The 25,839-nt window shown below is 35.3% G+C and overlaps 2 protein-coding genes across 4 annotated transcripts; one reads left to right on the top strand and one right to left on the bottom strand.

Moving 5' to 3' along the window:
* The first annotated feature begins 228 nt into the window (after nt 1-228).
* Nucleotides 229-9,128, top strand: tbpl1 (TBP-like 1). Of its 3 annotated transcripts, XM_052090894.1 has the most exons (8): nt 229-422; nt 1,280-1,312; nt 1,411-1,617; nt 1,866-1,948; nt 5,304-5,367; nt 5,469-5,572; nt 6,249-6,343; nt 8,430-9,128. In XM_052090894.1, exons 3-8 carry the CDS (start codon nt 1,483-1,485, stop codon nt 8,507-8,509), a joined length of 561 nt encoding a protein of 186 aa, XP_051946854.1. In that variant the 5' UTR covers nt 229-422; nt 1,280-1,312; nt 1,411-1,482; the 3' UTR covers nt 8,510-9,128. The 3 variants fall into 3 exon arrangements, with proteins under 3 accessions (XP_051946854.1, XP_051946855.1, XP_051946852.1); XM_052090895.1 differs by lacking the exon at nt 1,280-1,312 and having other exon boundaries at nt 229-397; XM_052090892.1 differs by lacking the exon at nt 1,280-1,312 and having other exon boundaries at nt 8,430-9,124.
* A 566-nt stretch (nt 9,129-9,694) lies between these two features.
* Nucleotides 9,695-25,357, bottom strand: slc2a12 (solute carrier family 2 member 12). The gene is made up of 6 exons (XM_052090886.1): nt 25,272-25,357; nt 23,978-24,113; nt 14,886-16,286; nt 12,383-12,505; nt 11,497-11,629; nt 9,695-10,031 (listed from the first exon to the last, which is right to left on the bottom strand). The coding sequence occupies exons 2-6, from the start codon at nt 24,087-24,089 to the stop codon at nt 9,938-9,940; spliced, it is 1,863 nt and encodes a 620-aa protein (XP_051946846.1). The 5' UTR covers nt 24,090-24,113; nt 25,272-25,357; the 3' UTR covers nt 9,695-9,937.
* Nucleotides 25,358-25,839: the final 482 nt, after the last annotated feature.

The following is a 25,839-nucleotide window of genomic DNA, read 5'->3' as shown; positions in this document are numbered from 1 at the left end:
TTGGTAAAATATTTTTCAATGTTTCGTCAGCAGAACGATCCAAAGACACTTTAAACAACTGTTCAACCAATTGAAGAGACTGTATGTCAATCCCCAACAACCTCGTTGTCATTCCCGCTAAAACTCAAAGATGGCGCCACTGTGAATTTGGTCTATTGTCCTCCTTTCCTGCCAGGAGGCGCTGTAGTGTTTTTGAATGGACTGTTTACTCATCTCGCGCAGGAACTGAGAGATCCTTAACAACAATCGCCGGTTGTCTGTTGAGGCTTTTGTTTACTTCTAATGCTCTTCCGACCGTTAATATGATTCGAACCCACATTTTTAATCACCGGAACACTCGTTTTTATAACGTTTCATCGCCATTTTAGCAGAAATCTCTCTTTCTCTCACCAGTCAAGTAAGTGAAACGCCTCACCAGTCAAGTAAGTGAAACTTTTATTAGCTAAGTGTGTTTGCTATTCGTTTAAGTAAAAATTAAATCTGCGTTTGTTGTTGAATCTAATTTATGGTAGCTTATGCATGTTTGTCGACCAATAACAGTGTATTTCTAACTGTGCAACTCTACTCTTTCGAGCACTAATTGCGGATAAGTTCTTCTAATGTTGAAAGTATAAATTGCGTATGCTGTATACTTAATAATAATAAGAATATGAATAACAATAATAATACATATAAATGTGCTTGCTAAATTAATGTTACTATATTGACATGACGATTGATCATAAACTGTAACTTAATGGTTAGAGGTTGGTGCATACATGTACTAACATCCTGCTTGCTTGACAAGTTGCAGTTGCTTGTTGCTATCGTAATGCCTCGTGCACACATTCAGTGACTTTATCGCTTGATGTCGCTAGTCTCTGTACTGTGAAGTCGCTGCATGTGAGTACGAGGCTTTGTTGTTCAAGTATGATTGTCATTTGCTTTGTTCAAACTCCGAGACAATGCTTTGTGGATGCATTTGACTTGCATGCATTGTGGATGCGTGAATCTTGTACTAATAAAGAGAGAACGAGTGAATGCTGAATAATGCCAAAGCAGCCATGGTTTTTCATGTAGTCAAATCACTAGCTGTACACTTGGATGCTTTTTCACTTTGGTGCATGCATGCATGCAATCCTAAGCAACTTGCAGTACATGTATTACAGGGATAACTCCCTTTGAAAAGGTTAAGTGCCTTTGTTCAGGGCACAATGGTGATAGTAAATGAATAACCTCCGCAGCCTTTTGGTTACCAGCTTTTGTCATTACACTACTTGACCCTGTGCTCTAAACCTAGGCCAAGGGAGGATCCACTTATAATAACTGTACTGTAAGTCACCTTGCATAAATATTTAACTAAATGAATACACATAAATGTACTGTAAAATCACATTGTTTATATTCTTATCTGTTTATGTGCTTTTGCAGGTTGTGCTTTGGATTGTGACATGCATCTTTAAAGGGGTTGTCAAGCTTATAATAACGTCCAGAACAACCCCAATGGAACCCAGTAATGATGTGGTGCTTGATATCATCGTTTCCAACGTTGTATCGGTCTTTAGAACGAGGTGCCATCTAAACCTGCGCACCATCGGCCTAGAGGGAACTAATGTCATCTACAAACCTGAAATGGGAGTAAGTCTAGACCATCAATGCTTTCATAATGAATACTGTATCCTGTATAAACATGCATTAGTCAGGTTGAATGTACATCATCAGCAGAGCGACTAGTACACTATGAGTGCAAAGATTAGTTACAGCATCAGTGTTATGTACTCACCCATTGCCTGGAATCATCATTGTCAGCAGTATTAGTATATGGCCAATCGTTAACACACATTGTTGCTTATGCTCTATGGATGTTTTTTTCCCTGTTTTTCCAGAAAGTCCTGATGAAGCTACGGAAACCACGCATCACTGCCTCTATATGGTCGTCAGGAAAAATTATTTGCACTGGAGCAACAAGGTCTCAGTAATATTTCCATTGTAAATCTTAGAATACTAAATATTAAGCCTGGAGTTGTTTGAGCTGCAGTTTAGTCTTGTGAATAGGGGTGTGTGAAAATATAGATTTTCCGATGCATTGCAAATCTTTGAACGATCTCAATATCTATTCTTAAATCCCTAGGTTGATCTTTTACTCTTATGCAACCCTCTACTGCAATGAGAGAGAATAGCTTGCATTAGTAACCGAATTTTGTGCTATGCGATTAAAATGTATATTGGCAATTGTCTGGTAAATGTTAAGATTTCACTTATCAGTGATTGTGGAGGATAGTGAAGTATTCAGCAGTGACATTCTTTCACTGCGTGTTGAGAGTAAAAGTTGTTACTTGTAATGTGTGTCCACATGAAAATTTGTCATTGAATAAGTCTCTTTTAATACTCTTTATGTTCTCATAAAAAAAAAAAACATTTAATTCTAATCATGCAAAGGAAAGATAAGATAGACTCTTGGAAGCTGTTTAGAGAAATGCCACCTTTCTTAAAGAGACAGTACAGGGTTTTAACACGTGTTCAACAAATCAATGTAAATACCTGTAAATAGTAAAAATGTTGTTATTAAACAATAAACATGTAACAAAAAATAATATAAGCAGAATATTATCATATTTATTGATTGAATGCATGGATTTGTTCATTTTTAAAAGCTAAAATGTGACAAATATAATGAGTAAAAATTATATTTTCGTAATGTGCGTAGTTAGAAGGTATAAAATAATAATAAATAACATTAGAGATGGGCGATACCACTTATTTTTTTTTTCGATCCGATACCAAGTACTTTTAGGCCAGTATCGCCAAAATCGATACCAATACCAATACCTCTAATATATTTATTTATTATTAATTCTTTGGATATAATTAGTAAATTAAATTATTACTTAATTTTTTTTAGATATTAATAGGCCTAAGCAGAAAATTATTAGCCTGCATTGTTTACCTTTTTAAAATTAGTAAGTATAAGCAACATATTAAACCACAAAATTAAGCATTGATATTATTATATGGTTACTATTACTAAAACCATGTTACCATATGGATACTACAGTAATGCTCTAGCAAAACCATGGTTAATTGTATCAAAACCTTGGTTACTGCCAAAAAAGAACAACAACAAAAATAACATGGTTACTATTCATGGTTACTACAATATTACTACAGTAATCCATGGGCAGTTTTCATAAGTGTATCACTTATTAACAAGGATTAAAGATCATTATCAATGTTTTAACACCTCTGAATTTAATTAAGCCTGTACAAATGGTCACACAAGCCCATAATAATACATGTCATGTCTAGGTTTGTCATTACTTGGTGTGAATAACTCCAGATGCTGTTTTTCTGTCTTTACCTGAGTAAAGAACTGCTTCCTCTTTGAACGAGCGCTATGACTGAAAGGATTAGCGCTGTTTGTCTGCTGGTGTATTTTAGCATTTCTGTGGGTCAAGATGAGCGGAAGATAAAATTGTTCCAGTGCCATGCAACAATTCGCTCATATAATTATTATTTTCCACTTCGAAGCTTATGAGATGCATTAATATGCATGTTATCTAATTAATAAGATCACTAGTTAAAAAAAAACTTCAGAATCAATATTTTTATGTGAGGATCGATATTCTTTATACCACATCAGTATCGGAAGAATCGATACTTTTGTATCGATCCGCCCATCCCTACCCTGTATAATTAACAGCATTAGCTGGGAAATAATTTATTTCATATGTAAGCAAAAGAGATAATAGAACTGAAATATATTGATATTGAATTGGAAAAAACTGCCTTAATTGTGAAGCTTTACTGGTAAATTATGATAACACACACTGGTGGCCAAAAGTTTGGAATAATTTACAGATTTTGCTGTTTTGGAAGGTAATTGGTACTTTAATTGACCAAAGAGCCAACTGATCACAAAGTATACAGGACATTACTGATGTAAAAAACAGCACTATCACTATTTGAAAAAAGTCATTTTTGATCAAATCTAGACAGGCGCCATTTCCAGCAGTCATCCCTCCAACACTTTATCCTTGAGTAATGCTAAATTGCTAATTTGGTACTAGAAAGTCACTTGCCATTATATCAAACAGCTGAAAGCTATTTGGTTCATTAAATGAAGCTTAACATTGTCTTTGTGTTTGTTTTTGAGTTGCCACAGTATGCAATACTTTGGCATGTTTTAAGGTCAATATTAGGTCTAAAATGGCAAAACAGAAACAGCTTTCTCTAGAAACTCATCAGTCAATCATTGTTTTGAGGAATGAAGGCTATACAATGCTTGAAATTGGCGAAAAAACAGAGGATTTCATACAAAGGTGTACACTATAGTCTTCAAAGACAAAGGACAACTAACTCTAACAAGGACAGAAAGAGATGTGGAAGGCCAAATGTACGACTAAACAAGAGGACAATTAGTCTGTAGTTCGAGAAATAGACACCTCACATGTCCTCAGCTGACGGTTTCATTGAATTCTACCCACTCAACAGCAGTTTCATGATCAACAGTAAAGAGAAGACTCAGGGGTACAGGCCTTATTGGAAGAATTACAAAGAAAAAGCCACTTTTGAAACAAAAAAGAAAAGTTTAGAGTGGGCAAAGAAACACAGACGTTGGACAACAGATAATTGGAAAAGAGTGTTATGGATCTTAACCCCATTGAGCTTTTGTGGGATCAGCTACAGAAGTGCCCGACAAGACAGACACTTCTATGGCAAGAGCTGCAGGAAGTGTGGGGTGAAATGTCAAATGAGTATCTGGACAAACTGACAGCTAGAACGACAAGGATCTGCAAAGTTGTCATTGCTGCACATAGAGGATATTTTGAGTTAGTAGTTTAAGAATTTCTGAACAAATTTCACGTTATTAATGTCCGGACTATACATTGTTATCAGTTGAATGCCCCTTTGGTGAATAAAAAAGTACCAATTTCTTTCCAAAAGAGCAAAATCTGTTCATTATTCCAGTTAATCCTCCAGTGTATATATCTATATTTTAGTGCTGTCAGTCGATTAAATTTTGTCATCGTGTTTAATCACATCCATTTTTATAGTCGTGATTAATTACTGATTTTATAAATGATGAAATTTGACTCTGACACTTTGCTACAGCAATTGTGAAGCTGTGTTCACGACTTGCATCGGGGCGTCAGTGTCAAATTCAAGATAATCGCAATTACGGAAAATGTATGTGTTAAACTTAGTAATCGCGTTTGTTAACATGTTAATTTTAACAGCTCTAATATACTGTATATGTTATTTATATATATATATATATAAAAATAACATATACATATATATATATATTTAATTAATTTTTTTAGCGAGGAGGAGGCCAAACTGGGTGCCCGGCGGTTGGCCCGCTGTCTGCAGAAGATTGGATTCAAGGTGTCTGACTGGATTTATTGTTACTAGATAATTTTGTTTTGTTAATATCGTCAATTTGTTTTGTTCATATGGATGAAGTTTAAATGTATGCTCTCCTCCAGGTGAGATTCTCAGACTTTAAGGTAGTAAATGTGCTGGCAGTTTGCTCCCTGCCTTTCCAGATCCGTCTTATTGAGTTCACCAAGAATAACCGGCCCATTGCCAGGTAATCCACTGTATTTCCTTTTTGTGTGTCCTTCAATTGCACGTTAAATGCAAAGTGTAGCAACATTTGTTTTGTACTCCTGTACTATGCATTTAAATAGTATGTACACTTTCATTGAATGGACAGTATTACTTGAAGCTCCATTTACACCTGGTAATACCATCTGTTTTGGGTGATCCAATCACAAGTGGTCTGCTGAGACAAATGTGTATTTACATGTCTTATGTGTATCTCCTGTGACCAGTTGTGATCATATTTTCATCAAGGGGAGGGTCTTCGTTTTTGTGACTACATTCGTCACTCACTACGTCTGTGTGTTATTGCATGTTCAGTGGAGACTCATCCTTATTGTCATGGACAACTTTAATAATAACATTTAGAGTATTCAATAAATGATTCATGTCAGTTTAAGCTATCCAAGACCTGTGTAATTATTATAGCTTCTTGGCACCCTCATTGGTACTCTTAAGTTCACTAAAAGCAAATCCATTAGGGAATCCATTATTATTCATTACACCATCCCTATAGAGAAAAGAAACAGCTCTCTAGTGGTGAAATGATGTATCCTGCAAAGAGAAACATCTGAGGTGTTTGTTCATCATGCTAAACATGTTTTCGTATTGTTGGATTGTAGCAGAAATCTCATGAGTATGTTTTTGTGTGTGTATATTTTCAGCTATGAACCTGAGCTCCATCCTGCTGCGACATACAGAATAAAAAACCTCAAGTCTACAGTGCAGGTGTTTTCCACAGGCAATATCACTGTTACAGGTAAAATATATTTACATGACCCTTTCTCTCTTATCAATTTATCAGCTCAGGTGCACCCCATAGGGGATCTTACCTTTTTAATACAAAGCCAATCTTCCTAATGTAATAAATTCCTATGGAAAATATGGCTTTATCTCCCCTGGATGTTATGTTAGTTGGCGGAAAGCCTCTTCAATACATGCCCCTACAGAGATCATACAGATTACTGAATGAGTTACATACCTTAGATTACATTCCTAGATTATTTAGCCACATCACATTAAAGACATCCAACTGGGTGCATGCTGTGGCACCACAAAGGTCAGAAGAATAATATAATGCAGCTTTGCAAACAGTCGGCTACAGAGTAAAAAAGAAAAAAGGAATCGTCCATGACACTGTTAACCAATTACATGTTCTTTTGTACCAGAACATTTATTCATAAAATGGAAACAGTTAAAGGGAGATTGTTCAATCAGGACCTCTTGAAATCTTAAAAAATGAAACGTCTTTCAACAAATGTAATTGAAATGTAAACATTTATCACATGGCTTGGAATAAAGATCTTACTAAGGCCTTGATTGGCCTTTAAGTGAATTTTGGTATAATTTGTGATGTTGTGGATTTTTTATATTATGTGCGATAGCAATTCCATTTTTCACTTTTTGGAGATGGATAAGCTTAAGCTGTGCTAACACAACAAACCTAGCAGTCATTTTGCTTTAAGATAATTTATTTTTATTCAGTCTAATTTCTGAATTAAAATTCTCAAATCCAACTGCCTTTAGTAATAACACCTTAGATCAAGATATGAAAATCTTAAAATTAACTACATTTCTGATCTTAAAGCTCTCACTCTGCAGCCCTGGCTGATATATGCTCCATTGTCAGTTCTTATTTCCATCATAACCATTTCTAAACACTATTTGGAAAAATTATTTTGTTCTCTAAATTGATTGGCATGATGTTAATAAACTGAAATGGGGATAGCGATTCTTTTTTAAAAAAAATAAATGACAAATTGTACATAAAAAGGCAATTTTTTTCCCCAAGTTCTCATAAAAAGACATTTCCTTATTTTAACACTTTTAATAAATAGAGGGGTAAGAATCACCCTTAACTCTTTAAGCTCGGATAGATATTGGAGTAATAGCTAAGTATGTCTTTGTCATTTATGTTTCATGTGAACAGGTGTTGCCTATAATTTTTGCTTATAACTTCACAAAAAATAAACAGAACATAAACTACCACTTGGAAGGGGTGATTATCTTTCAAACGAGCCCACACACATGGTATTGGACAAGGATGCATAGATCATTAGATAATCCACATGAAGTACACACAGCATCTGGCTATTTTGCAATCTCGCTAAAAACATGTTAACTTTCCTGGATCAGGTGACGTCTTTGGACATGATGTAGCTTCATGGAATGCTTTACCAATCGCATTGGGTTCAGATCAGTGCAAAAATTATCCATATTTGGGCAGAGAGAGACATGTGATTTGTGACTGTTGCATATGGCCACCAGGAGATGGTACATGACACCGACTCAATGGTGAAGACTCATTTAGTCAAATGGCACTCATTCTGTGAAATCTCATTACTAAAATATTTCTGCATGCTACGCAAATATTGTCATTGTTGTGTTTGCATATGTAATTAGGTCTTTTTAATAATTATAATGTTTTATTTGTTTGGAGATATTTTTGTAATACTATAACTTTTGATTGCTTTGTCATATCAGCAACATGATTGGGAAAATCATGAGCGATCTTATTTACACCCAGATATATATAATGTCAAATAAAGGAAAAAAAGTTACTTTTTGGCTCAAGTTTGTTTTGTAATTTTTCAGCAGTTTGGTAGGAAGAGAATCTCAAAATTTTTCATAATCTGTATTATTAAACCTTTAAAAAATATATTTTTTTAACATGATAACACACTTGACCCCCCCTTTTTTTTGGTCAAGCAATACATCTTTAATTTGGGGTATGCCACTGAAACAGGAGATCTTTAAAAACCCTCAGAGCTTAAAGGGTTAAATGTGAAGGTAACTGTTATAATGTTGTTTATCTCTTAATCTTTGACTTATTTTCCTCTCTCTAGGACCAAATGTGCAGAGCGTGGCATCTGCAGTGGAACAGATTTATCCTCTGTTGTTTGAGTGTCAGAAAACACTGTCGTAAAACACATATATACACACACACACACTAATAGGCACCGGTTTGAAAAAATAAGCACCTTATTGTATGTTTTAAGGCTTGTAACTGTTGTACTGTATGTCTCCTAGGCAGCTTTTGCCATTTCAAGTCCAAGCGGGTCTGGGTCGAGTGTTTTCAGAGTCATGCCTTTGAACAATGGTGGTCGGACCCCACAGCGAATAATGACAACCTCTTAAAGCTCAAAAGAGGACCATTAGAGCATTGTGTTGCTGACATTGTGTAGTTTATAAACATTCGTATTAACTGTAATACAATGCATGGACACCAAATTAAAAACTGGCAAACAGTGACATTTAAAGATTGCATTATACTTTTTGGAAATTTATCTATGTTGATTCGTGACATCTTTTATGGCTCATTTAATGATATTAAAAGTAAGGAGTGAGAGGTTAAGGGTCAAACGCTTCACAGTTTAACAGCAAATGATGTATATATCTAGTGTATGCTGTTGGACAAGAACAATCTGGGTTGTGAAGGAGTCTTTGGTTCATATGTTTATGTAACATGTGACTACTTTTGTATTTTATAATAAACAAAATAAAGTAATCCCTATATTAAATGATAATTTTCTATATTTATTTTTGTGTGTGTGTGCATCTTTAAAAGAAGGAATGTTCCAGTATTGCTTTAATGCTACTTTTACACATACAGTACATATTCATCGTTTGACAGAGTGAGATCATGTGGATTTCTTAATGAACAAAAATGTTGAATTGTACTATTGTATTATATGATCGAAAACCAAATTTCTATTAAGTCATCTCACACATCTGACCACAGCAGTGCCCAGCACACAAATACGATGTGGTTGTGCCAGAACTTAGCTTATATTTGCAATGGCATGATTAAGATCATATCTGCATAATTTTCCAAGTGTCACAACAGTGAGTGTACAAAGGCAAAGTTAAAATGCAGGGTAACACTTTACAATAAGATTCGATTCATTAACATTAGTTATTGCATTAGCTATCATGAACTAGCAATGAAAAATATATTTTTTACTTTTATTGTTAATAAAATAAATTAGTTCATTGTTAGTTCATATACAACTTTTGATAAAAATGTTTTATTATATTTTTGAAATGAACATGATCTAAGATTAATAAATGCTTTAAAAGTATTGTCCATTGTTAGTTCAAGTTAACAAATGGAAACTTATTGTAAAGTGTTACCAAATTGCTTTTTAAAAAACAATACAAATACAAGTAAATCAAACTGGTTTAATAAACTGTTCTTAACTGACCTTTCATGTCACAAGAAGGTACCATGTCACCATGACAACAACAATCAATGTTGTCTCTCAGATACATGTTCATGAGTTTCTGCTGTCTGAACAAAAACAATCACTTGCAAAATTCATCTCGCTCTTCAACTTTGCATTTGAGTGAGAAGTCAAGCAATTGCAAGGGCTTTTTCCTCCAGTGAGGATTGTGTATTAGCCTCCTGTTGTCTTCTGTGACACAACAGCCTGCTGCTCAGGTGATTCCTGTAAAACAGAACAAGTACTTGTACATGTGAGCACATGATGCAATGCACTTTGAACAGAAACTCCCTGGTGCATAATAATGTACAAGAGGCATCAGTCACTGTCAATCCACATGTGTTTTTGGGTCTAACATCACTTTTGTGCCTGTTGTAGAACAGGTTACTGAAACAATATTACGCTGTAATCTGCTTCTGTTTCTAGCTGCTTGCTAACTAAATCACACTGTGAATTTGAAGAATAGTGTAGTAATTATAATACCAATAATAACATTTAAAAAAATAATAAGATTAAGCCTGCTTTTAGGACCATTTTTGCCATTGTGACACAATTTTCATGACAAAGGGTAATTTCACCCAAAATAAAAAATGTTGTCATTATGCACCCTCATGCCATTCCAAACCTGTATGACTTTCTTTTGTGGAACACAAGAGGATAATTTTATTATTATTATTATTATTATTATTATTTTGCTGCTCTTTTTTCACAATGAAAGTGAATATTGACAGAGACTGTCAGTCATCTTTTGTGTTCGACAGACGAAATTAAATTATACAGGTTAGAAACAACATGATGTAAGTAAATAATGACACAATTAAACTTTTTGTGTGGGCTTACACTTTAATTGTCATTAAAGCCTTTTATTGGTCCTAAAAATTGGCTTAATTTTCTTTATGCAAAATAAAAAAAAATATTTTTGATTTTGGGGCTGTAATTATTTTTGGGTGAACTATACCTTTAAGCACACCCAATCCCCCAATTCTTATTACGTAATTCAACAAACTTAAAACTTTATTTTAATGTAATAATATGTTTGTAAAAGATTTGCACATCATGGTACGAACTGTAATTTATTCTGATTTCAATTAAAACAATGTATAACAGTAATGAAGAAGTTAAAACGGCATTCCACCATGAATCTAATGAGAATAATAAATTACAATAATGAGAAGTACACAAAAGAAAATAAATCTTAAACATCTGAACACATTACGTTTAAAAAAAAAATATGAACAGTAAATGTGCTTATTAGTCATGAAAATATCGCAAAAAAAAATATGAACAGTAAATGTGCTTATTAGTCATGAAAATATCGCAATGCAAACAATAAATAAATAAATAAAACGTAATGGTCCTAAATAAGGCTTTATTTACTTAATACAAAATCGAATTTCTTTCTGTAGAATTTTCAGTGAGATGTTACCTGGTCCTAACATAGGAAAGCAAAGAGCTACCTGACTTGTTAGGGTTAGGTTATAATTTCTCAGACCAATCAGGTTGCACTTTACTGATTAATTTTAATGATATGTCCAACCAGGTACAACTTTCCTCATGAATATAAATGACTCTTCCCCTGCCATTGTGTTTCGGAAACTCTCGACCTGGTTTTGTGTTTTTGTAAGATTCCTCAATAGGAGGCATGTACCATAAACATGAGATTTGTGTATGAGTGTGCATGTGCTCTTACTTCATTGCAAGCTCCTTAGAAATCTGTTCCAGTGATCTGCCTTTCGTCTCTGGCACAAATACCATCACAAACACCACCAACACGAAGCTCATAGCAGTATAGGAGAAGATCACGCTGGCCAAACCAATCCTCTCTACAAACACAAAAGTTTACAGTAAGTCAGTAAAAAAAAAAACACACACACAGAAAGTCCATCCATCCATCCATCGTCAACCGCTTATCCTGTGTACAGGGTCGCGGGGGGCTGGAGCCTATCCCAGCTAACATTGGGCGAAAGGCGGGGGACACCCTGGACAGGTCGCCAGTCCATCGCAGCACACAGAAAGTATTTGTTTATTTTATTGTTCTAAACTTCAAAAGTTTTGTTTCTTTCATAAGCTTGTGTTTTCATTCCATCTCTGCAGGAAGAACCCCACAGGTGCCAAATTAATTGGCTGATTGCCTGTAAACACACACTCCAATGTCTGGGATTAATAGCCTTTGTAAGTCTTTGTAAATAAAGATTGTTGTTGATTTACATTTTTATTGTTGTTAATGTTTATGTAAATGTTTCTTACTGTATGCCTTATTTTACACAGCCTCATGCTGCAACAACATTGGACTATAATATAGGCTATAATACTGCTTGCCTTAAAAAGTTACAAAGTTAGAAAAAGGACTACTGACCCACACAAAAAGTCTCTAACAAACACCTGCTTACCCCATGAGAGAGGGCTTACTTACCACTTTATATAATGATAAATCTAAATATTCATAGTTTTATTGGTTGACCTTCAGAAGCCAGTGCTGTCTAACTGATACTGATAAACAGACTGCAGTAGAACTGTGTCATTATGATTTACTGATCTTATATCTGTGTACATCCTCCTTTGTGTGCTTGTGTTACCTGTCAGGGTAAGGAAGGTCATCGATATGAGCAAATTTGTTGCCCAGTTGAATGCAGAGATGAAGGATACAGCTTTTCCTCGGATGCCAGTCGGGAAGATGGCACTCAAAACCACATGTACCACTATAGATTGATGATTACACATGGGAAAGAAAAGCAAAAGAGAAAGACGTATTGTAAGACATCTGGAGGGGAAAGGAAAATAAACTTATGAAAACTACCAATGCGTAACATGAGCTTTTCACAAGTATCAAATATTAACAGGACTTTTATTATAATATATATAATTATAATTCATTTATTTTCATCATTATTTCAACAGAGTGTGTGCATGCCCTGACACACCAGTTTCTTTTGTTTTCTTGTTAAACATGTTTGAACAAAATTTGTTTGCTGTTCTGTGTTTGTGGTAGGTGGCCACGTTAAATCCAATTGCAGCATGAAAAACATTGTTATGCCAATACCTTTGAATAATATTAAAAGGTTAGAGTGCTACATCACTTAAGTTTCCTGTGCATTACCAGAAAATGTCAGAAAAGACTTTCAGCAAAAAACTCTCATTGAAGCCAAGCTTAAGTAAGAAGGCAATGTTCCTGGATCAACATACTTTGTTGGTCCTGGAACAACATTCCGATTGGACAATCAGTTTACTCTGATTTCAGAGGTTGAATTAGGGTAAGGTTATCTTATATAGTTTCTAATTCTCAATTTGCGACCAGCAGGGATCAGGGACAAGGTTAGGACCTAGAACAACATATAGATCAAACAATCATTACCCACTTCTGAATAGGCATACTTCTCTACTATATAGTATTCCAAATACAGTATCAATTGAGTAGTAGTCTACTGTATATCTGAATTGTCAGTATTCATAAGATATTTGGCGAGAAAGTTTTGGATCACCTACTACATCCGCCGAGATTATAAAGTGGGCATCCACAGGACATTTTAATATCCCATAATGTCATGGGAGCTTAGGGTTTTTTTTAAAACGCTGAATTAAAAAAAAAAAATGTCTGAAAAATGCCCAAATAACTGAATTAAGTAATTCCAGGAATGTATTCATACTAACCTGCATACCTAAAGAAAGTTTTTTATTAAAGCACTTCAGATGAAGTAAATTATCTTACAGTATACTAATTCAGAAGCAGGAATTGTCTTCTGATTGCAGGTGTAAAGTTAGACCCTTTAAACTCTGAAGGTGTTTTAAATGTTTCCTGTTTCAGTGGCATGCCAAAATTAAATTCTTATAACCACAGAAAAACAAAAAACAAAGAGGGCCAATTTTTTTGGTATAATTGTAAATATATAATATATATTATGATAGATTCTGAGACTCACTCTAAGAAATAGCTGAAAATCAAAAAAACTTTTTCTTATTTTTTTGATTTGACAATATATATATCACAAGGTCTAAATAAGGTAGCTCAGAAAAACTACTTTTGTTTTGTTCATAATCATGTCCCTTGTAACTGAGTAAACGTTTGTGTTCATACAACAAAGCAATCAAAATTTATAGCACTTCTAATTACACATGCAAATTAAACAATGACTAAAATTAGGCTCTCTATCCAAAGCATGCAGGCATGAGTAACAATATCTCAATCAGTTCCATTCTGTGATATTCAAGCCATAATTGAGTATGTTGTGTACTTGGCGTCATCTGCTGGTGGCCAAATATAATTAGAGTGAACAATCCTCTATGCCCATATTTGGATGACTTCCACCTCTGGTTGCAGCAATTTGAATCCTAATATGATTGGTTTAGCGTTTCATGACGCTGGTCAATGTACTATATAATTTCCGATTAAGTCTTCTGATCCAGGAAAGAAAACATGTTTTTAGCCAGATAGCACATGTCCTTCGTGTGGATTATTTAATGATCTACTCATCTGATTATATTGTGTGTGGGCTTGTTTAAATGGGAATCCTTTACTTAAATATATGATTTTTTTATGTTCTGTTTATATTTTGTGAATTTATAAGAGAAAACACAACTTATTTGCAACATCTGTTTACATGTAACATGTATGTCAAAGACATGTACTTAGCTATTACTCACTATATTTTTGTCTGTGAGTAAAACAATGTTTAATATGCTGGTTGTATTCTACGCTTTGAGAGCTTTCCAATAACATATGACAAATGGCTATTTGATCAGATTGATATTTTTAACAATTAAAATAATATGTACAGTTCAAAATTACAAATAAAATATAAAAACCGGACACTTTTTTAACACAATTTGTCTGTGAATTTCAAAGCACTTGTTCAGTTTTGGTCATAATGCCTACATGCTTTATACAGTATGGGTTCTAAGCTTTAAAACAGTCTGAGCTCAAAGGGTTAATGTTGACAGGAATGTTATTCCAGGACCAACAAAGGATGTTGATTCAGGAATGATTCCTACTTCACTTTTTAAATGCATCTAGAATGTGATGAAACAATTATGTTCTTTGTTCTATAATGCATTGTTAATGTGTAAATGGTGCCTTAATCTTACTTGGTCCCAAGCTGATGGAGAATCCAGCAACATATACCAGCAGGCTGACCAGTGAAATCCATTTCAGAGAGGGCGATACCTCATTAACAGAAACAGATTGAACTTTCAAACCATCTTTCTCAGAACCCTTGGCCGGTTCTGCCGTGTCCACAAATGCTGTCCTATGATCATTAGTGTGGTTTAAAATCCAATGGTCCTTAGTGTCATTAATACCAATAAGGTAAGGATTTATTCTGTGGCGGGTTTGAAGTTCATGGTGAGATGGGGTGGGCCGGTACCAGCCAAGTAGTGTGTTTGTCTGGATATCAGTCTCATCTCCTATCCTGGATAAAGTGAGGTTTGCTTTGATCATGGGGCCCTGACATAGGCTGGAAACATGAGTTCGGCTCTGCATGGTAACAGCCCCCAATGTTGCGGTTGACAACATCATGACAACAGTTCCGACACACAGGAGCACTTTAGGCCCCACTTTATCCACTAGAAACATGGCTGGAATGGTCCCTCCCACTTTAACAACCCCAAACCCTGTAGAGGCAAAAGTCGCTGCCTCATTCCCATGGAAGCCAATGCTGCTGAGAACACTTGATGCATACGCCAAAATATTGGGCTGTCCTGTTGCCTGCTGCAAAAAAACCAGTGCAGCACCAATAAGTAGTCTGTGAAGCATGTTGTCCCTGGAACGGAAGAGGTCCAGGCAGCTGTGCAGGTGTTCTGCCCCAAGGGCCAGGCGAATTGCCTGAAGTTCCTCCTCCACGGTATCCGTTCCTTTGATTCCTGCACGAAGACGGAGGAGAGTAGCATGAGCCTCTTTCTCATGCCGTTGGGCAAGCAAGAAGCGTGGACTCCGTGGCAACAGTGGCATAATGCCGGCTTGCAGCAGTGCAGGTAGCAGCACGCCACTGAACGTAAACCTCCATCCATCTGGAACACCTGCAAAAGCCCAGCTCAACCCAAACCCCAACAGCATCCCTAATACTACCATCAGCTCATACACGCACACGCACCTCCCACGCCAGGCAGCCGGAGCCACTTCTGCTGTATACAGGCATGATGCAGTGCCCGACAGTGCCACTGCCATTCCAACCAACATTCGCCCAGCCACTAGCGCCCAGAACGATACAACACACACACTCAGAAGTGTTCCTAACACACACAGCAGGGCTGTAAGAATGATAGAGAAGCGGCGTCCGTAATGGTCCAGGATATTGCCGCCACCCAGGGACAGAAGGAAGGCTCCAAGCAGAAGAGACCCCACAACTTGCTCTTGCTGGGGGCACGAGAGAGTCAAAACTTCCCTGAGCTGAAGCAAAGCTCCAGATATCAGACTCATCTCGTAGCCCATCATCAGCCCACTCAGGCAGGCCACAGACACAGAACACAACACCAGAATTGCGCCACTGCCTAAAGAGAGGGGAGATAAACATTTAAAGGAAAATTTCATGATCAACACAAGTTAAGCTCAATCAATAGCATTTGCGGCATAATGTTGATTACCACACAAATTAATTTAGACTTGTCCACCCATTTCTTTAAAAAAATAATAAACCCTCAACAGAACCAGATATTCTGTCGCAGCACAAGAGTAATGACTTAATGAATTTCTTTACTGATAAAATTGAAATAATCACAAATAAAATTGGAATTATGCAATCATCTGTCACAGCACCTCAGAAAACAGTGTCTATTAATTTTCCTCACATGCAACTTCAATCCTTTGCTGTCATAGGTTAATATTATTAACTCCTCGCTTAGGACATGTCCCAAGAAACTTAAAATGGCAGTTATCAAACCACTTATTAAGAAGCCACAACTCGATCCTGGAGAACTGGCTAATTATAGACCAATTTCAAATCTCCCGTTCATGTCGAAAATACTAATAAAGGTAGTATCCTCCCAAATATGTTCATTTCTACAGAGAAATAATATATATGAACAATTTCAGTCAGGATTTTGGCCCCATCACAGTACAGAGACTGCAATTATCAGAGTTACAAATGACTTGCTCTTATCATCTGATCGCGGCTGCATTTCACTTCTAGTGCTTTTAGATCTTAGTGCTGCATTCGACATAATAGATCACGATATTCACTTGAATAGGCTGGAAAATTATGTTATTTGTGGAGTTGCTTTAGGTCCTATTTAGCAGACAGCTACCACTTTGTTTATGTAAATGAGGAATTGTCAAACCAAACAAAATTTAACTATGGAGTGCCACAGGGATCAGTTTTAGGACCTCTGCTTTTCTCCTTGTATACGCTTAACCTGGCAGATATTATCAGGAATCGTGGAATAAGTTTCCACTTTTATGCCGACGATATCCAACTTTATATTTCTTCGAAACCTGATGAGATTTCACAATTCTCTTAATTAGTTGAGTGTTTCAGTGAAAGAAATTTCCTTCTACTCAATTCCGACAAAAAAAAGTTCTAATTATTGGACCAAAAACCTCTAAAAATAGATATAAAAATATAATTTGACTCTCCATGGATGTACTGTTACATCGTCTTCAACAGCGAAGAACTTAGGTGTTAAACCTAGGTGTTATATTTGTCCTTTGAACATCATATTACCAATGATTGTAGAACAGCATTCTTCCACCTAAGAAATATTGCTAAATTAAGACACATGTTCTCTGTTGCTGATGCCGAAAAACTAATTAATGGGTTCATGGCCTCAAGACTAGATTGTTTTAATGCAGTACAGGGAGGATGTCCAGCAAGATCTATAGATAAACTTCAAATGTTTAAAATTGTAGCAGCCAAAGTGCTGACTAGAACCAAGAAATATGTTCATATTAGCCCCATTTTATCATCGTTACATTGGCTACCTGTTAAAAACTCATATTCATTTTAAATTCTGTTAACTACGTACAAAGCTTTAAATGGTCTAGCTCCGCAGTACTTAAGTGACCTTTAACCACACTATATTCCATCATGTTCATTACCATCACAAAATTCTGACCTTTTAATAGATCCTAGAATTTCAAAATCCACAAAAGGAGGTAGATCCTTTTCATATTTGGGTCCTAAACTATGGAATAGTCTCCCAAACACTGTTCAAGATGCAGAAACACTCACTCAGTTTAAGTCTAGAATAAAGACTCATTTATTTAGCCAGGCATACACCTAATTTATCCTGCATCTCACAATTAGGCTGATTTAGTTAGGTCTGCCAGAACCAGAAACATTGATCGTGATCTATAATTCTGCAATAAATTGAATGGCATCTATGTTAATATTATTTTATTTGTTTCCCTGTCTCAACCTAGGGACTCCTATCACCAGAATCGGCTGCATCCAGCACCATTCCTGCTTCGTGTTGGACTGTGTGATGATGACTAATAGCAGCCAGTGCCAGCCAAACATCACTTCAGTCTATTACTGTGGACTTCAGAGGATGAACTGATGCCAACTCCAACCATAAGGCATTGGATACTTCATATGCCATAGCCAGAACCTTGGATTTAGGATAGACCTCACCGACATTACCAGTCAGGTTGAACTGTGATGCACCTAACTGATCTCTCAGACTAATGATGGACTTCACTCTTGAAATGGAATACATAGACTATCAATTAATTGCCAACAAAACCCTTGATCAGCCAACTAATGTTGTAGGACAATTGCATCTATGTGAACTTCTGCAGTTAATCCAGGTTGGACTTCAAAGACATTAATCATTAATTTTCAGTTCATACACAATAAACACTGACCCTTAACACTTACTTAGTTTAATAATTTTAAACCATGACTTGCACTATACTTAAGTAATATTGGCATTACAGGTGAAACTCGAAAAATTAGAATATCGTGCAAAAGTTCATTAATTTCAGTAATTCAACTTAAAAGGTGAAACTAATATATTATATAGATTCATTACAAGCAAAGTAAGATATTTCAAGCCTTTATTTGATATACTTTTGATGATTATGGCTTACAGCTTATGAAAACCCCAAATTCAGAATCTCAGAAAATTAGAATATTGTGAAAATGTTCAGTATTGTAGGCTCAAAGTGTCACACTCTAATCAGCTAAACACCTGCAAAGGGTTCCTGAGCCTTTAAATGGTCTCTCAGTCTGGTTCAGTTGAATTCACAATCATGGGGAAGACTGCTGACCTGACAGTTGTGCAGAAAACCATCATTGACACCATCCACAAGGAGGGAAAGCCTCAAAAGGTAATTGCAAAAGAAGTTGGATGTTCTCAAAGTGCTGTATCAAAGCACATTAATAGAAAGTTAAGTGGAAGGGAAAAGTGTGGAAGAAAAAGGTGCACAAGCAGCAGGGATGACCGTAGCCTGGAGAGGATTGTCAGGAAAAGGCCATTCAAATGTGTGGGGAGCTTCACAAGGAGTGGACTGAGGCTGGAGTTACTGCATCAAGAGCCACCACACACAGACGGGTCCTGGACATGGGCTTCAAATGTCAAACGTCTTACCTGGGCTAAAGAAAAAGAACTGGTCTGTTGCTCAGTGGTCCAAAGTCCTCTTTTCTGATGAGAGCAAATTTTGCATCTCATTTGGAAACCAAGGTCCCAGAATCTGGAGGAAGAGAGGAGAGGCACACAATCCAAGATGCTTGAAGTCCAGTGTGAAGTTTCCACAGTCTGTGTTGGTTTGAGGAGCCATGTCATCGGCTGGTGTTGGTCCACTGTGCTTTATTAAGTCCAGAGTCAACGCAGCCGTCTACCGGACATTTTAGAGCACTTCATGCTTCCTTCAGCAGACAAGCTTTATGGAGATGCTGACTTCATTTTCCAGCAGGACTTGGCACCTGCCCACACTGCCAAAAGTACCAAAACCTGGTTCAATGACCATGGTATTACTGTGCTTGATTGGCCAGCAAACTCGCCTGACCTGAACCCCATAGAGAATCTATGGGGCATTGCTAAGAGAAAGATGAGAGACATGAGACCAAACAATGCAGAAGAGCTGAAGGCCGCTATTGAAGCATCTTGGTCTTCCATAACACCTCAGCATTGCCACAGGCTGATAGCATCCATGCCACGCGCATTGAGGCAGTAATTAATGCAAAAGGGGCCCAAACCAAGTACTGAGTACATATGCATGATTATACTTTTCAGAGGGCCGACATTTCTGTATTTAAAATCCTTTTTTTTTATTGATTTCATGTAATATTCTAATTTTCTGAGATTCTGAATTTGGGGTTTTCATAAGCTGTAAGCCATAATCATCAAAATTATATCAAATAAAGGCTTGAAATATCTTACTTTGCTTGTAATGAGTCTATATAATATATTAGTTTCACCTTTTAAGTTGAATTACTGAAATGAATGAACTTTTGCACGATATTCTAATTTTTCGAGTTTCACCTGTATATCATGATGTTAGCCAGAGTGGAACTGACCCCCACAGTGAGTCTGGTTTCTCCCAAGGTTAATTTTATCCATTAACCAACATCTTAATAGTAAATTATTCAACTTGTACATCAATGATATATTCAATGTTTCAAAATTACTTAAGTGTGTTTTGTTTGCTGATGACACCAACATTTTCTACTGTGATGACAATTTGGATAAGGTTATTAATGTTTTAAATACTGAACTAAGGTATTTAAAAAAATGGATGGATATTAATAAATTATCTTTAAACTTTAACAAAACTAAAGCCATATTATTTGGCAATTATATAAAAAATACCAAAAAGATGATTGAGATAGATGGGATACAAATTGAAAATGTTTCTGAAATAAAATTTTTAGGAGTTACAATAGATAATAAACTAACTTGGAAAACTCACATCAGACACATAAAAACTAAAGTCTCCAAAAGGCTTGCAATAATAAATAAAGCTAAACATCTCCTTGATTACAATACACTCCGTACCCTGTATTGTTCCCTGATTCTACCGTATTTAACTTACTGTGTTGAAGTATGGGGGAATAATTATAATAACTCCTTACATTCATTACTTACCTTACAAAAAAGGGCTATACGTACCATACACAAGGCTGAATATCTCGAACATACAAATCCACTTTTCTCAAATCAAAGTTATTAAAAATACAGGACCTTGTCAAATTTAACACGGCACAACTCTTGTTTCATAACTTCATAAGCATTTCATAACTTATTACCTGCTAATATACAAAACGTATTCACACAGAGTGAGCAGTCGTACAGTTTGAGGAGCTATGGGAACTTTTTTATACCTATGGTCAAAACCACCAGGAGGAGTTTTAGTGTGTCTGTATGCGGGGTTAAATTATGGAATAGCTTGGGGCTTGAACTTAAAAGTTGTCAATGTATTCTTGGTCTTGTCACAGTACAAGGAGTGTGGGGTTTAAATCATTGTATTCATGTATTCATAGGCTTGTTATCTTTCTTGTAGATATTCTGATTATCATTGCGGGTACTACTTACAGATGTATTCTTGTATATATTGGCAGTGCAGGTATTCGGATTACCATTGTTGATAGTACTCTAATTATTTACCTGAGGTAATATGGTGTGTAATTAAGATACGCTGTGTTTTCTTTTTTTCTATTTTTTGTTGTTGTTTGTTTTGTTTTTTTGTTTTTTGTTTTCTTTTTTTAGTGTTTTTTCGCTCTTGTATTTCCCTTTACTATAACAGATCGGGGTGGGTTTAAATAAGTTTGACTTCTTCCCATTCCTTTTCGATCATTTGACTGATCATGTTGTTAAAAATCAAATGCTTCTTACTGCCATTGTTATATGTTATGCTATATGTATGTCTTATTGTTCGAAATAAAATAAAAATAAATAAGTTTTGTGTTCCTTGCCACAGTAGTATTGGCTTGCTCACTAGGGTTATAAATACAATTATTAATTACTTATTTTTAAACACAATTCACAATTGTATTTGATCAAACTACACAACGATATTACAGATATTACAGTTTCATTTTCAGTTAATGCATGATCTTCTGTAAAGCTGTTTTGAAACGATGTGTGTTGTGAAAAGCGCTAAAATTACTTGACTTGACTTACAACTTTGTTGCCATGACGACGTTATGTCATAAACCCTTTAATACAAAAAAACCCCCTCAAATACTACTCAAGTTTTAAGAATTAAATAATTAATTAACAGTAAAATAAAAATATTATAAGCTTCACATTTTTGCCTTTAAATCTTCAAAATATTGGCCCCATTCACTTCTATTATAAGTGCCCCAATGTAATCATAATTTTTGCTTAAGAGCACGGTCAAAATGATTTTTTGTGGTAATTAATATTATGCCACACATGTTGTCGATTGAACTTAACTTGTATTGAAGCTGGATTATTTCTTTACCACTTACAAAGCTCTCTAGAACAATTGATTCTGACTGGTCAAATGAGGCATTCTGCAGTCAAATATTTTGTTTTAATATTTATATTAATATATTTTTTATAAGCAAATTTCTATAATTATAATTACAAAATATAATTAAAATATATAATTATGGAACAGTTTTACTACACAGCTTTGCTAGTTTCACGTCTTTTGTTACACTGCAGTAACACAACTTTCTTTTAAAATAATACAATTATTTTGACCTCAAATCAATTTATCATGTAAACCTATTTATTACTTTCTTAATAAGTGGCATAATAAACAGTCAGACACTTTGGCAAAATAACCCCTTTGGTTAATACACGTTTATTTGCAATAATGACCGGCTGACTGCACCCTTACATACAGTATTATCTTTGGCGTTTCTCAACTATTTTTTCATTATAATGTAGTGAAGGCTTTTTTGATTAACTTTATTTTTAGAATATAAAGACAGATTGATTAAAATAGAGCTACAAATGATTACATTTACATTTATTAATTTATAGCAGATGCTTTTAATGAATCATTTGTATTTATCTACAAATGTACAAAAAATTAAATCATTATTTGGTGTGACCACACTATGCCTTTATAACAGGACTAATTCTCCTAGGAACACTTGCACAATGTTTTTCAAGTTTAAAACATTTAAAGCTGGATCTACACTAGCTGATTTTTCTGTTGATTTTCAGGTTTTATCTTCATTAACACAATCACTGGCCAGGTAGAGGGATAAAGAACACCCATTAGCACCTCTCAGTGGGAGGTGTTAATCACTTGACCGTCGAGACTCCCTGCTTAGATAATGGTTTCAAGCGATGAAAAGACACAAATGTTTTGTTTGAAAACATCATTCTGTCACTGAGAAGCTGATCAGAAAAAACTTTTTTTGATCACACTCAGCTGCATATCATCACAAATGCTGATTTAACTCCATAGTGATTCTGTCATTCTGCAGAAGTAATAAAAAAGAAACTAATGACAGATAAAAATAACCTTGATGGACATTTTACAGTTTTACATTTTACAGTTTCAGCTAACCAAACCATGAAGAAAATGCAATATTAACTATTAGTTACTATTTCAGCCCCTTCTTTGGAACAACCAAGCAAGCTACAGATCTGAAAACACCCCAATTCACTCTATCGCAATTGCAGTTTTACATATGTTGTTATTTTGTCAGAGACAGTTGCGGTAAGTCGTTCTGTGTGTCACCCCTCCACCATTTCTATTGGGCAAGTGTGTCATACCTCTGACTGAAGAGAGTGAGATCTCAACAAAACAGTCTGCATGTATGACACCCTCGGCCAAAATGAGTTGTTTAGAGTCTGCTAGTGTAGTGCCAGCTTAATTTGCCTATGACTTTGGCACAGTATTGTATATTTAAAATATTTCAAAGCAATTTTATTTTTGCAGTTCAATTGATCAGCCACATTGTAAGTGAGTCATGCTACTTAATCATTACAAGCTTATTTGCATTTAAAATGAAAGTAAACAAACAAGCCTTTACCTTTCACAGTGGTGACAATATATATAACCCAGTTTTACCAAGTAATTTATCAACAGCAAAGTATGAATTTTCATTTTATAATCACAATATTACTTTAAACCTGACCAGTAGAATCCAAAGGGTTGGAAAAATAGAAAGTAAAGGTGTTATCCGAAAGAACACAGATTACAGATTATATCCAGTTACAGTACCTGCTGATTATGCCCGCTTGAATTACCCTACTGCAGAATGTGACCAATTACCAAAGTCTGTTAATGTCTGTTACCTGTGTGATAGTGTATTTACCTGATTGTGCAGATGGGTTTTCTTCTAGGTGTGTGTGTGTGTCCTGACTTGACAGAGCAGATTTGCTCTGGAGGATGGAAGTCATTCTTATGGACTCTTCAGAAGCGTCCATGCTCTTCCAGCATTGACGTCCCAACTACAGCAGGTGGACAGTGAACAATGAGAAGAAATACCACCCAAACATGTCTGCTCATTTATAACTTGTTTAGTGACATCATTGATGTGTCGCCAGTTTGATAAAAAAGGATCCTGCTATGCTAGAATGAATAAGACATTTCTGTTCTCTTTGTTAACATTAGTAAATGCATTAGGTATCATCATATGAGCTAACAATGAACAGTATGTTTTTACAGCATATATTAATCTTATCATATATTAACTTTTTTCATTGTAAGTTTAAAATGCATTAACCAATGTTAAAACACTGTAACTTGTTAATGTATTTGTATATGTTGCTGATGTAAACGTATCCGATTGTTAATGGTTAGTTCAGGTTAACTAATGGTAATTAAATACAACCTTTTTGTGGTTACACTTTACCATAAGGGTCCATCTGTTAACATCAGTTAATGCATTAGGTATCATGAACTAACAATATATATATATATATATATATATATATATATATATATATATATATATATATATATACAGCATTTATTAATCTTATTTAATGTTAGTTAGTTAAAATACAGTTGTTCATGTTAGGTCATAGAGCATTAACTAATGTTAACATATACAACTTTTGATTTTAAAAATGTATTACTAAATGTTGAAAAACAACATTAAACAAATGAATAAATGCTGTAAACGTACATTGTTAGTTCATGTTAACTAATGTTAACAAATGGAACCAAAAATGCAAGGGACGTTCAGAACTCAAATGAAAGACAACTATCATGAGTCCTCTACATCTTTCGTTCACAAGGGCTATTCGTTGTGGATAGGCCAATAGAAAAACGTATTAAGCATCTTAATTAGCTTTAAAATATAAATGTTCCCAAATAAAGCACTGGACACTTAAATAACTTAAAACAATTCTTAAATAAACAAGTTTGTTCGTACTAACTAAACTTACGACTAATATTGGCAGAACATCACCAAGCACTTTATCTGCTGTAAACACATTTACAAGTGTAACATTATGTTCCAGTCAGGAACGCACAGCTATTGACAATTTTAGATTTCTCAGTTGGTTTCTCTAGGTGCAGATACATAAGTTAAACCGTTTAACATTCATGAGAATTCTAACAGAACGTCGGCTGCTTTCGAGACACAATGCGCCCGTTATTACCTCTTTAATCGTAATGTTGTTTATGATATCATCGCAGCTGACCGCGTCGCTTCTCCCGGGAGGCAGTAACTTTTGTCGACACACATTTCTTGTTTTGGAAAGCAAAGGGACTTTAAACTCCGCCTACTTTACCCAACGAGCAAAAAGCGAGACTGAAAGTCAGTTGGAGCTACACTACAGCGGGTTGAAGCACGTTTAAAAGGGTCTGATTCAAACTTAAATAAACACATACTTTTGCATGATTTCATTTTGAAATGCATTTCTGTCTTTAATGAGGAATTGTTTTGGACTGAACTAGACTGCACTATTAGTTTTTTTATTGCAAACTGCATAACGGAGTTATCAGCAAGGTGTTAGACTGCGGTCAAGTGGGCCGCGCGTTGAAAATACACGGTCAAGCCAGCCGCACATTTTTTTTAGTATGCGCGTCTAATCGTGTACTTACGGTATAGGTGCTGAAAGAGGTCAAACTTGATTTTTAGACTCTATTTTCTGCTATTTTCCATCTTATTAGGACACAAATAATATTTTTTTTTACTATTTTAATGTTTGTATGCCTAAATATGAT

This window comes from Xyrauchen texanus, chromosome 25 (assembly GCF_025860055.1).
Source record: "Xyrauchen texanus isolate HMW12.3.18 chromosome 25, RBS_HiC_50CHRs, whole genome shotgun sequence".
Lineage (NCBI taxonomy): Eukaryota > Metazoa > Chordata > Actinopteri > Cypriniformes > Catostomidae > Xyrauchen > Xyrauchen texanus.
This window is presented reverse-complemented; position numbering and strand designations above follow the sequence as displayed.

Excerpts from the sequence above, each read along its gene's own strand:
- tbpl1 (XM_052090895.1), top strand. The coding sequence starts at position 1,483 with ATGGAACCCAGTAATGATGTGGTGCTTGATATCATCGTTTCCAACGTT. Across the intron at positions 1,618-1,865 it reads TCTACAAACCTGAAATGGGA|AAAGTCCTGATGAAGCTACG; the intron begins GTAAGTCTAGAC and ends CTGTTTTTCCAG. Across the intron at positions 6,344-8,429 it reads AGGCAATATCACTGTTACAG|GACCAAATGTGCAGAGCGTG; the intron begins GTAAAATATATT and ends TCCTCTCTCTAG.
- slc2a12 (XM_052090886.1), bottom strand. The coding sequence starts at position 24,089 with ATGGACGCTTCTGAAGAGTCCATAAGAATGACTTCCATCCTCCAGAGC. Across the intron at positions 16,287-23,977 it reads AAACCCATCTGCACAATCAG|GCAGTGGCGCAATTCTGGTG; the intron begins GTAAATACACTA and ends CCCTCTCTTTAG. Across the intron at positions 11,630-12,382 it reads GACCTTCCTTACCCTGACAG|AGAGGATTGGTTTGGCCAGC; the intron begins GTAACACAAGCA and ends TTGTGTTTGTAG.